General features: G+C 38.1%; 1 protein-coding gene across 13 annotated transcripts in view; it reads right to left on the bottom strand.

Moving 5' to 3' along the window:
- GRIP1 (glutamate receptor interacting protein 1) overlaps positions 1–13,925 on the bottom strand; it is a 739,429-nt gene that overhangs the window by 147,068 nt on the left and 578,436 nt on the right. For all 13 annotated transcript variants that reach the window (XM_051846415.2, XM_051846410.2, XM_051846412.2 and 10 more), the window contains 2 exons: positions 12,862–13,007; positions 2,496–2,579 (listed from right to left, as the gene is read on the bottom strand). In XM_051846415.2, the coding sequence (XP_051702375.2) occupies positions 2,496–2,579; positions 12,862–13,007 (230 nt within the window). The remainder of the gene's footprint in view (positions 1–2,495; positions 2,580–12,861; positions 13,008–13,925) is intronic.

The following is a 13,925-nucleotide window of genomic DNA, read 5'->3' on the forward strand; positions in this document are numbered from 1 at the left end:
GTGTGGTTGTGTGAATGCAGCCTGTTGAAATCCTTGCTTAGTGTATACTAAGTTGATATTCTGTATATGAAGGTAATTGAAAATGAAACTCGATGAAGGGCGGGATGGGAGAGGGAGTGGGGGGGCGCACGGGAGGGAGGGAGGTTGGGGCGGGGGAAGCCACAACAATACAAAAGTTGCACTTTGTAAATTCACATTTATTAAATAAAAAAAACTATATAACAAACAAAAAAAAGAAAAAGGAAAAAAAAAGAACTTAATACTTTACCCTTTTAGTATTTTTTATGTTCTACTTAAAACTATTGGTTGAACTCTGTAATTAATACACAATTACTCTTAGGTGTTGAATGCTCTAACTAGTACTCAAACAGTATTTTACACTTTGTGTTTCTGTGTGGGTGCAAACTGTTGAAATCTTAATATATGCTAAATTGATCTGTATATAAAGATAATTGAAAATGAATCTTGATGTGAATGGAAGGGGAGAGGGAGTGGGAGAGGGGAGTGTTGTGGGTGGGAGGGAAGTTACAGGGCGGGGGGAGCTATTGTAATCCATAAGCTGTACTTTGAAAATTTATGTTCATTAAATAAAAAAAAAGATAAAAAATGTTCAAAGTTCTGTTCTAACAGGTTAAGAAGAATTCTCCAATTCTAAGACTTATACATTTTCCATCTGCAATATCTTCACCTCTTTCACAATTCTAGAAATCTCTATTGATCTAAGTTTAGCTCATCTCCCCTCTTCACCAAAATGTTTTATCTGCCACACTAACATTTATGCACAGTACTTTCTCATTCTGACTTATTCATGATTTTTAAGAGACTAGTGGAGACCACCTTTTCAGCTGGGAAAATCCTCCATATGGGCCTCAAACAGATCTAATAATGGAAGTCCTTTATTTGACCCTCATTCAGAAATTATGCAAAGTCCCATAAACTTTTATGTTCAACTAACATATTAAGAGGATTATTAAGGCCTATAAAATGTGGTACTCATAAACTAAAATTGTTTCATTAATGCTAAGGTTTTAAAATCAGTACAGTGCTAAGAAGTTTGATGTTCACAGAAATTAAGTAACATTCAATTAGTCATTCTTTGATTCAAGTGTCTCCCATGACAGTATTTGAGGCTCATATAATAAAACTCTTAGATCTGCACACAGATATTTGAAATTCTTGCAAATTGTAGAATGAACATTTTGTTAACATCACATCATCAGTAGTCTTGAGGAAGCTGTGGATGTTAATTTTTATTATTTCTTAATGATAAATTACTGTTGGCTTAGCTCTTTTACTAGCAATTTGGTTTGTTATTGATTAACTATATAGAAATTGTGATGAATATTTGCACCAGCTGATTTTATGCTACAGGTTTTCAATAATTAGGCTTGTATGGATGTGATTCAAGAAAGCCTTATTTTTACACCTATATTGTAAAAACAGATTTGTGTATAGCAGGTCTCAACCTAAAATTACCCATTCAGTAACTTTTAATCCTTTTCAGCTAGTTATTTTACACAGAAATGGGGGAATTGTTATGGGAAAAGATCTTGGGGTCTGTTGCTCCACCTTAAAGTAGGCCTTGCTCAGAAAAATGCAATTACTGTCAAAACGTCTCAATGAGTTTAAGCTCAGTCACTTGTGACACATCTGCATAACTGAACACATCTTTTGTTCTTTGTTGTATATATTTTATAAATATGCTCATTGATGATAATTACTGTTTTAATAATTTTGATGGATTTTTGACATGAATGAAATACCAGATGTCATAGATAAAACAAAAAATTTAAGAAATGTGAAATGTTAAAAAAAAATCCTGATGCTTCAATAGTGTCCTATTGAACCTCACTATCAGGATTTAAGAATTATTAATGTGGGGTAGAATTTCAGGGAAAAATTGTTAACAATAAAATCATAGAATCAAGAACTATAGCTTAGAGTTAATGGTTTTATAGACAACTCAAAGTCCCCTGAAATTTTTATTATCAGTGCTATCCAATAGTAAGACGAGTTAAGCTGATGCACATAGGTGCCTGAGGGATTAGATTATCTTCAATTCATTTTTAGGAAGCTACAATAACAAAATGTATTTCAGGAGAAATTAATTTAAACAACGTTGGTTAATCCTCCTGTATTAAATCAAATCAAGTCATACCATCAACATTTCTGATTCAATGACACAGAGACGCACAAAAGGGAAGGCAAAAGACATGCTGTGAAGTGATAAATCAGTAATATGGCTGTGAATTGATAAGGTTTACAACAGTGGCTTCCTGCTCTGCAGTAATGCACTAAAAGTTTTATCTTTTGAGTTCTACTTGATTCTCATTCCTTGTTTTATTTATCTTAAGAAGAGTAGGTACAAATATTAAAAGTGACCACATAATGGAAAATTCAATTAATTAAAGATACCTTTCCAGGTCACTCCCAATATTTCACTGACAAATTCTCCAAAAATATCTGATGGTTCATGTTTCCCAACTACCACTTACCTCGTATTACAAAACCAAATGTATTGCCTTCCTTATGTAACGTGACCTCCACCGTTCGGAAAATAACGCTTGATCCTTGTACAGCTGAAAGAGAGAGAAATGTAAGTTGCAAGTAACAATAAGATTTCTGAAATTTTCAATAAAATATTACAAATTTCTCTTGCAAATACTTTTTGTTTGTAGTAAGAAAATAATAATTTCTGTTTACGGAAAATGTTAGAAAATGTCATTGTAATGACATACAAGTAGTACAGAGTAGTTCATCTGCATATAAATGAGTCTTATGGGTCCAAGTGGAAGCTACCTAATAGTTCCTTTTTTCTGTGTAGGAAGTTTCTAGATAGAGGGTGATATTTGCAATGTTTCAACTCCATTCAACAAGAGACAAAGTCTTTGATAAGTATAATTACCTTTTGTGAAACCCCAAGGCAATATGATTTTTGTAAAACTTTATAAATAATTTGTGTATTTATTTTTAAAATTTGCAACTGGTAAGGAGAAAGTATCATTCTCAGATAGCTATCATTAGATCAGGCTGATGCAAATAGATGCTTTGACATAAAAATAGTTGTTAGACAAGGGCAACCTAAATGAAAGTTAGAGAGAAAAAGAAATTCAAAATATATACAAAATATTACTAACTAGGAAAATAAAGGCCTCCTTGTTATCTTTATACAATCATGCTTACATTGTTTGCTTGTATGCTGCTCTTATTTCACAAAATTAAACTGTATCACCAAGTTGTAATCTCTGATTATACTGCACAAATCTATGAGGGTACAAGTTGTATGAAGGTAAGTCACTAAAATATTCTGTAAGACTGCTTCTGAGAAACTGGTGAATAATTCCGGTTGTATAGCATACTACTGCTGAAGTAAAAGACAATATTGTCATAAATCAGTATTATATTTTTATGAACACAGAGAGCTTTTTGTAAATATTTATTTATTTACTTGAAAGGCAGAATTACAGAGAAGAGAGATCTTTTTTATGCTGGTTCTTTCCCTAAATGGCCAGTGCTGAAGTGAAGAGCATCCAGGTCTCTCCCATGGGTGATAGGGGCGGAGGTACTTGGGCCATCGTCTGCTGCATTTCCAGGCACATTACCAGGGAGCTAGATTGGAAGTGGAGAAGCTGGGACTCAAAACAGTGCCCTTATAGGACACTGTATTAACCCAATCAGGCACAATGCTGGCCACACAGTGAGATTTTTATTCACAGAGACAGAAAAGCTTACGATATGCAGAAGTAAACAGCTTTAGATCCCTGATTGGAATTTATATAATGCTATCTATCTACTGTCCTGCTCATTGTGAATAACATATTTTATACTGTTACTAGATGTGGGTTTACTATATAAAGCTATACAAGAAATACACAGTCCCTGACTTAAGATGGTTCAGCTTAAGATTTTTCAACTTTATAATGGTGTGAAAGTATACTCACACAACCATTCTTTCATTTTTCTGTATAGTATTCAATATATTACTTGAAATATTCAGCAATATATTATAAAATAGGCTTTGTGGAAAACTATTTTGCTCAGTCATTGGCTTAACTGTTTTGAGCACAATGAAGGTAGGCAAGGCTAACCTATGTTAGAAAGATTAGGTGGGTTAGGTATTTTCAGTTTATAGTATTTTAAATATATGATGAGTTTAGTGAATTGTAACTCTATGATAAGCCAAGGAACATTTTTATATAGATAGGACTTAAAGGCATCTTTTAAATTATGTTTCTTGCCATTTACAGAAATAGCAAGTGATTTTAATTAATTATGAATTACAATTATATTTGATTGTCAGAAATTGTGGACCTTCAAAAGAGTGCTGCAGACAGGATTATGAAAACTCCACATTTAAACTGACAAAATGGCACACTATCTGGCTGGGACATAAAGTATCACAAGAACTTGGACCTGCAGGAAAACAAACAAACAAAAAAACCCTACAGCTGAACAAACCACTGATTTAATTAAATGTCATATTCTTGGTATCAGGGGAATTTCACTTCGTTGTAATCAACTAGGAACAGTACATATAAACAGCCGAAAGAGTTGATGTACAGTTTTAATTAAATTAAAGAAAACTGAGTTAAAACCAAATGTTTTCTAATTTCCATGACCCAGAAAGCCACTGGAATAAATTGGTTCAGAACATGATCTTTTATTCTACCATTAAGTGACGAAAGAAAATGATACGGGAAGAAATAACTAATGAGCATTTACTCTGTGCCCAGAACTCTCTAAAGTGGTTTGCAAAAATTATTTTGTTTAATCATTAAATCAACTTTCAATTATATACAACCAAATGCTAATTCTGAACCACCTGTCATTGTTGGCTGGGTATCTGTTCTGGGAATGCAAAGTACTATAATTTTAATTTTGCTTTAGCTGACCACAAAATCTTACAATCAAATCTAAAGTCCATGTAAAGATTTTTGGAATTATCTACAGCTTTAGATCGCCCACACTACTGCTTTCCATACCTTCAAAGATAAATGTGAATGTTGTCTATATTTTAATGTAATTAATGAGTAAATTAGATCTTTATAGTTTTTATTTGCCATGATTGGCTCTTGGTGACGGGGTTTTCACCCTCAGTACCAGACATCTTGCATTGCCACATGAATTTTACTCACTGCTTCACACATATGTATGGATATGAAAAGATCCAATTAAGGGGCTTACCTGAAGAGTCAAAGCGCTAGGAAGAAACACATTTCACAGTGCAAAGACACTTTTCTTCTGTATTTTGGTTGTATTCTTGCTTGTTTCTATATGTGAATATGCGTGCACTCCTATGCAGTTCTTTTATTGTGGTAGATCAGATTTTTCTAAATTGTGTGCTCCTTCTCTACTTCCTGACCTCCTACCTCAACAGGAAAACAGGACTTATGTACTTTGCCACCTCATTATGTTGCTCCTGCCCATGTGACTTGCTTTTGCCATTGGGAGGTTAAGAGATGAAAGTCAAGGCTGGTAACAGCTTCTTGTGGATGGTCTTGTTCTCTTTCTTCCTGTGCCAGTGCTTTCTCAGAGAAACTGTTGCTCCTTTAGACTCAATTGCACAATAAGCCTCATGGAGGAAATTTCAGACTTTCCCCTCCATCAACATCCCCACCACCACCACCACCATTATCATCATCATCGTCGTCATCCTCCTGTATCCTCTATGTATCTCAGAATTGAGAAGGAAGAAGGCTGGCTCAGTGACATGCTGGAACATGTTTGAGTTAAAAAAAAGCACTTTTCGATAGAATGACAGTCCATTTTACTAACAGTTTAACAATGCAGACTGCCTTTGCCAATTAGATCATATGGCAGACATTTTTTATTAAATGAGACAAATCTGTAGCCCCAAAGTTTGAATGGAAAAGTATTTAAAGACATGTAAAATGAGCAACTTGCCAGGAATCATACACTTTCCAAATATTTAAGGCTTACAGAGGGACTTTTATGCGTTAACTGAAAATGGATGAAAACTATATAACATTTCAAGATTCTTTAGGGATTATGTGGCACAAGTTACATCTCTAGACCAACTTTTTTTTTTTATTTTTTATGGATTACAATGGCTCCCCACCATACCGTCCCTCCCACCCACAACCCTCCCCTTTCCCACTCCCTCTCCCCTTCCATTCACATCAAGATTCATTTTCGATTATCTTAATATACAGAAGATCAGCTTAGTATACATTAAGTAAGGATTTCAACAGTTTGCTCCCACACAGAAACATAAAGTGAAAAATAATAGATGATTTTTTTAATGATGATGAAATCAGAGCAGACCTATTGTCATGTTTAATCCCAGTGAGAGTCAAGTTGGGAGTTGATAATTTCTTTTTTTTTTTAATTTTTTTTATTTTTTTTACAGAGGATCAGTTTAGTATGCATTAAGTAAAGATTTCAACAGTTTGCACCCCCATAGAAACACAAAGTGAAATATATTGTTTGAGTACTCGTTATAGCATTAAATCTCAATGTACAGCACATTAAGGATAGAGATCCTACATGAGGAGTAAGTGCACAGTGACTCCTGTTGTTGACTTTACCAATTAACACTCCTGTCTATGGCATCAGTAATCTCCCTATGCTCCAGTCATGAGTTTCCAAGGCTATGGAAGCCCTCTGAGTTCTCCGACTCTTATCTTGTTTAGACAAGGTCATAGTCAAAGTGGAGGTTCTCTCCTCCCTTCAGAGAAAGGTACGTCCTTCTTTGAAGACCTGTTCTTTCCACTGGGATCTCACTCACAGAGATCTTTTGCCAGAGTGTCTTGGCTTTCCATGCCTGAAATACTCTCATGGGCTTTTCAGCCAGATCCGAATGCCTTTAGGGCTGATTCTGAGGCCAGAGTGCTATTTAGGACATCTGCCATTCTGAGTCTGCTGAGTATCTCACTTCCCATGTTGGATCACTCTCCCCTTTATTTATTCTATCGGTTAGTGTTAGCAGGTACTAGACTTGTTTATGTGCTCCCTTTGACTCTTAGTCCTTTCATTATGATCAATTGTGAACTGAAATTGATCACTTGGAATAGACCAACTTTTAATAAATAAATACCTAAGAAACAGTTCACAAATATTTCATCTAATAAAGTCTCAAAACATTTGTTAAAGTCAAAAAGAACTTTAAAGTTCATATAGAGAAGTCCTTTCATTTTCATAAAGAAACTGAACCTCAGAAATCACAAATAGCTTGCTAAAGGAGAAACTTCAATCTTTCCTCTATCAGATCACACCCACACACACACACACACACACTCTTTCTCCAGTTCTTTTGGAACTCTGGGGTTGGCTAAGCTGTGACCTTGAGAGCCCACAGTCTTGGCCTTGGGCAGCTTAGCTTCTGGCAGTCAGTTCTTGCTGAGGCTCAACTGCGGGAGGGAGATGGGGCAGGAGGTGTCCCTGTGTTCCCACTGTCTGAGCCAAGTGAACGGAGAGCTTATTAATCTTTTCAATCTCTGTGAACTCAAAAATCTTATTAATTTCTCCAAATGTAATAGAAAGAGACAGACATCATCCTTGGAGAATACACCTCTTCTATCTCATTTCCAGCAGAAAAAAAATGGATATTTTTGCATTTTTAAAATATTTTCCCATTTTCATTAGCTTTGTTATTTCAGGAAGAATAATTTGGTTTAATCATGAGGTCATATTAACTTCTAAACATTTCTGGTACCCATCCTGTCCTTTTTAATTCTACTAATGTGCAGTGGATATAGGAAATCACCTCACTATTGGAAAATTCCAGCAGCCTTCAGGGGTGTAGCCTCTGATCTATTCTCTGTTTAGTCTCTCACAGTGAAAATCCAAAGCTAAGATCTGCTGCTGCTGCCCCCAGTTTTAAAAGCCTTTAAGGTTCCATGTTGCCCAAGTGATGCCATCCAAGTCCCATGATACCACATACAGGTCCTCCTTGTTTGGTTGCTGTGCACCTCCCTGGCCTTATCCCTCTCCAGGCCCTCTCTGCCTTTCCCTTTTTGATCCAGCAACTCCAACCTGTCTGCTGTTTCACCTGTGCGTGTGCTATCATCTTACCCCCTTGTTATACTCCCTGCCCGTAATGTTCCTCTTCCTACTCGACCTGCACTGCCTCCTTCAAGTCTTTCCAAAAATGGTGGCACTGAAGCCATGGGCAATTCTCTATTGTTGGCCTCACCCTGGAAGCTATACTAACACTTCTTTTTTTTTTTAAGGAAAAATTGTATTTTATTTATATTCATATTTCCATTGAAATAAAAGCACATAATTAGGGGTGGATGTTGGACCTAGTGGTTAACATGCTGCTTGGAATGCTTGAATCCCATATCAGAGTACCTGAATTTGAGTATGGACTCCACTCTTGATGCTGGCTTCCTGCTAATATGCAACTGGGAATCAGCAAGTGGATTTAAGTGGTTGGGTCCCTGCCAACCGTGTGGGAGACCTGGATTCAGTTTTTGATTCTTGGTTTCAGCCTAGCCCAGCCCGGGATGTTATGGATATTTGGGGGGAGTGGATCAGGAGATTGGAACTCTCTTTTTCTGTCGATCAAACACAACAAACAAACACAAAATCAAGGGGCATTAGTTCCAGACATCTGGTTTCTTTCAACTCCTTGGCAATGGTTTGGGATAGTGACTTCAAAGCAAACTGATTCATGAAAAGTTCAAGGAAACATAATGCTTTCAGTGTAATATTTGCAACAATAATACAGGAGTCTCCCCTTATCCACAGTTTTGATTTCCATGGTTTTAGTTACCTATAGCCAAATATCTCCTTCAAGTCTCCCCAGAAACCCCAAAATCTGAATCACTTAAAATACTGAAAAAAAATCATGAAACATTCATATTCTGAAAACAGGAGGTGCAAAATTCTTTTATTATAGTATATTATAATAATTCCATTTTATTATCAGCTTTTGTTAATCTTACTGTTTCTAATTTATAAATTAAGCTTTATCACAGGTCTGAATGTATAAGAAATACAATATATGTAGGGCTGACTGTGAGCCAAGCTTCATGGGTCCCTGTGGGCAAGGGGGGGACTACTGTAATGGCTAACATTATTAGTTACTTACCAAGGACGTCATAATGGTCTGAATAATGATTAGGTAGTTATAGCATTGAATCCTTACAAAAACCCTACAACTACTATTGCCATTTTACAGACGACAAACCTAAGGTTCAGAGAACTTAAATAACATGCCTGAGGTTACAAAGTTAGAAATGGGCAAAGCTGACATTTAACTAGTGACCATTAACATTTAACAATCCAGGCAGTTATTACTCGATTTTACTGCCTACTCTTGCTGAAAATGAAAAACACTGCAGCAAGGTTTTTGAACTTGGAATTCAATTGATTTTGTTATAAAATGACTGCTAGATTTTCAATGTTAGGTTTTATGTTAAGAATAGGACTTGTGATTGGTAATGCCCACATTCCCTGAAAGCTCTAACATGGTCCCTATGCTTCAAACACCATTTATGCTCCATGATGCTCAAATTTATCTTGGCAGTCTAGCCCTTTCTTCCAAACTCCAAACTCTATCTCCAGCTCTTTCCTTTACATGTCCCCTTGTGCAGCAAAGGTAGCAATTTAAACAACGAAGTTCTCACTGCCCCTCCACAAATCAGCTCTGCCCACATTTTAACCCACCCTTGCTAACACCACCTGCATTCTTCCCATCGCTCAGGTTCAAAACCCTGGGACTGTCCTTAACTCCTCTATCCCTGAATCACCTACACCAGATCCATCAAGAAATCCTCTTGGTCTACCTTCAAAACAGATCCAGAATCCAATTCTTCCACCACCTTTTAACAAGAATACTGCAACAGCTTCTCAACTTACCCCTGAGCTTGTAACCCTGTCCCCTGCAATCCATTCTCAACATAGCAGACAGAACCTTTTCTTGCTCACTTTGCTTCAGCCATGCTGCCCTTCTTAATGTTTCTCGAACAATGCCTGGCATATTCCTACCTTTTGTTCTTAGCACTGACTGTTCCTATGTCTTGGAACCCTCTTCCTTTAGAAAGTAATACAGTCGGGCCAGTGCAGTACTGGCATCAAATATGGGCGCTGGTTCAAGTCCCAGCTGGTCCACTTCTGATCCAGCTCTCTGCTATGACCTGAGAAAGCAGTGGAGGATGGCCCAAGTCCTTGAGCCCCTGCACCCATGTGGGAGACCAAGAAGAAGCTCCTGGCTCCTGGTTTCGGATCAGCCATGCTCTGGCCATTGCAGCCATCTGAGGAGTGAACCAGAAGATGTCGATGTCGATGTCTCTCTCTCTCTGACTCTGCCTCTCTGTAACTCTGCATTTCAACTAAATAAATAATTTTTTAAAAAAATTACTCATATAGCCAACTCCATCACCCCCTTTAAGTCATGGGCCAATGTCACCTTCTCAATGAACTCTTTCTAACAACCCTATTCAAAGTTGCAATCCAACCTTGATCACAGCACTCCCAAACCCTCTCCTTGCTTTAAGTTCTTCTCATAGCATGCATGACCTGTACATATAAATTACTTATTACACTTTTATTATCTGTCTTTTCCTGCTAGAATGTGAATTCCTCTGTTGCAACCCAAGCTCCAACTATATGGTAGTGTCTGGAACATAGTAAATGCTCAGTAAGTCACTGCTGAACAAATGAATTATTATCAACTCTTCAGAACCAATTTGAGTTCTCACCAGTATGGCAGAGCAAAGAGGTTTTCCAGGGTAGCACCATGTTAATAGCAAATAACATAAGACTTGGTGCTCAGACAACATAACATTAAAGGCAAGGCACCAGTAACATGCCTATTACCCAGAGTATACATCATAATAAAGAAGCTTATACACTTCAGAGTCAGACAACCTGGGTCAGATTATAACTATGCCATCTACTAATTTAGGAAAGATACTTAAGCCTCTGCAAAATGAGAATAATGAAGATAATAATGCCTACCCTTTGTTAATTGATTTATTACTTATCACAAACTCTCCTATTGCCTGAAATTGTTCTAAGTTGTTTTATAAATATTAACTCAGTTAATCGTAACAAATCTATGAGTAGGAACTAATATTAGAACCATTCTGAGATGTGAGAACTGAAACACAGAAAGTTTAAGTACCAGTGAATGTAACAGCACGTAGTTAGTAAAAGTTGAAGCCGGATATTTTTTTTTTTTTTTTTTGACAGGCAGAGTGGACAGTGAGAGAGACAGAGAGAAAGGTCTTCCTTTGCCGTTGGTTCACCCTGCAATGGCCGCCGTGGCCGGCGCACTGCGGCCGGCGCACCACGCTGATCTGATGGCAGAAGCCAGGTGCTTATCCTGGTCTCCCATGGGGTGCAGGGCCCAAGGACTTGGGCCATCCTCCACTGCACTCCCAGGCCACAGCAGAGAGCTGGCCTGGAAGAGGGGCAACCGGGACAGAATCCGGTGCCCCGACCGGGACCAGAACCCGGTGTGCCGGCACCGCAAGGTGGAGGATTAGCCTAGTGAGCTGCGGCGCCGGCTGAAGCCGGAATTTCAATCTGGCTATTAATGCTAACATTAATCTCTGCTATGTTGCCTTTCCTTGTGGTGAGGATTAAATATGGAAATGCAAGTCAAGTTCCTTTTAATCTTGAGCACTTAATAAACTCTCAAAATGTGTTGTCAGCTCTTATTATTACTACTATTACTATTACTTGATAATAATGTGTTATGAAACAATTTTCATGGTTCAGAAGTGAACATCCATACAAAAAAACATGCAAAATATGCTTTCCTAAACCTCATTGCCAATTATAAAACTTATATTCTACTTAATGCACAGAAGTTATCAATATGTTGACTGCTCCTTAAAATAGTTAAGTGCCAAAGCCTAAATGGGAAATACGATGAGCACAGGCCAGCTTAATAGAAAATGAGTCTTATTCACTGTTTCCCTCCCTCCCTCCCTCCCTCCCTCCCTCCCTCCCTCCCTATCTATCTATCTATCTATCTATCTATCTATCTACCTACCTACCTACCTACCTACCTACCTACCTATTGAATTTATTTAAGAAGCAGAGGGAGAAAGAAAAAGAGAACAAGAGTGAACTCTCATCTGCCAATTCAATCCCCAAATACCTGCAATAGTTTGGCCTGGACCAGGTAAAAAATCAGAAACCAGGAACTCAATTCAGTCTCCCATGTGGTAGCAGGAACCCAACTACTTGAACCAACACTGATGCCTCACAGGGTCTACATTAGCAGAAAACTGGAAACAGGAGTGGAGCCAGGACTTGAACCCAGGCATTCCATGATGCGACACAGGTATCCCAAGTGGCATCTTAGCCACCAACCAAACATATCCACCATGCTTTTAAAAATTTACCTGAGTAGGCAATACATTCTTCAACTTAAATAATTTTAAGGGGTGGTGTTGTAGTACAGAGGGTTAAGCTGGCACCTGGGGACCCCTCGATCCCGTGTTGGAGTGCCTGGGTTCACATCCTGGCTACTCTGCTTCTGATCAAGCTTCCTGATAATGAGCCTGGGAGGCAGCAGATGATGGTTCAAGTGCCTGGGTCCCTGCCACCTACCTGTCAAACTCAGGTAGAGTTTTGGGTTCCTGGCTTCAGCCTGGCCCAGCCCTGGCTGTTGCTGACATTTGGGGAGGGAACAAGCAGGTATATGAGGATCTCTCTCTCTCTCTCTCTCTCTCTCTGTGTGTGTGTGTGTGTGTGTGAGATCTGTCATTCTGCATTTCAAGTAGTTTAAAAAATAAACATCAAAAATAATTTTTAAATATGAAGAAACTACTCTGTCATTCCTGTAATTAGACAATGATGGCAAAGGAAAAGTCTAAGAAGCCATTTGTGTCTGGAAACAACGTGGTACAGGTGTTCTGCTCCTGCGTTGTGATTACTTACAGACTGGTGGAAGTTCATACTCGACTTCAAGAACCACTCTCTCCCCGACGTTCTTCAGCAAGCTGATGATCTCATCATGGCGGAATTTGGCCAGGTTGATCCCATTCACTGCTTTGATGTAGTCACCCACATCCAGCTGGTCACTTCTGCAAAACAGACAATGTCCCTTCAGTGGACCCGTCCTCCCGACTGGCCAGTCTGACTATTTTCCTCTTACTTTTGTGAAGAAGTCTGGAAGGTGGACAGAGCAGGGGCCCTGCCTCCGAGGAAGTGGCCAGCCCCTAAGAGCTGGAAGACAACGAGGGTGGAAGATAGTCAATGAGTCCCCCTACTCATGCCATGTATTACATGCCGGGCTTTCAAAGAGTTCATGGAGAATGGAATGTTTTTGTGCACACAAGGTTGGAAATCCATGCACAGAGAGGGTCTTCAAAAAGTTAAAGAAAAAAACTATATGGAGCCCCCCAAATTTTTTGGCACCAAAATAAATTTATCCCTTAATTCCTTTTTTCATAAACTTTTTGACCTCCTCTTGTACTTTAGAGTCTTACTCTGGGTCTTGCACTATCTTGGATTTTTTTTCCCTGTTGCTACTTTTCTTTTCAAAAGTACTTGTAAACAAAATAAAGAAAACTTTTAAAAACTACTCTGTCTGTAAAGGATTGGTTCTGTAGGGGAAGATCTGAGAAGTTCCAGGTCTTTTTCTTCTTAATCCCTCTCATTTTTGCTGTCTGGATTTCAGACATTTCATAGATTCCATTATCTTCACTGGGAGTTTGCCCAGGGCAAAGGGCAGAGTCAGCTTATTTTGCTATTTATTGCTTACTATCTATTTTTTGTTATTTATTATTTAGCAGGAGTGATATAGAGTGTTGGGGAAGAAGAAATTACAATGCAAGTATTGGTTTTCGGTAACATCCCATTTCTCTTTACCACTATAACAGAACTTTGGCTGCTCTTGGGCTTTTCTCCAAACTCTGCTTCCAAACTAAAAGCAGACAGCAAGACCAATGAAAGGAATTAAAATTTGTGTCACTGATAAGGGCTTTCAATAAAATCTTCTC

This window comes from Oryctolagus cuniculus, chromosome 11 (assembly GCF_964237555.1).
Source record: "Oryctolagus cuniculus chromosome 11, mOryCun1.1, whole genome shotgun sequence".
NCBI classification, from domain to species: Eukaryota; Metazoa; Chordata; class Mammalia; order Lagomorpha; family Leporidae; genus Oryctolagus; species Oryctolagus cuniculus.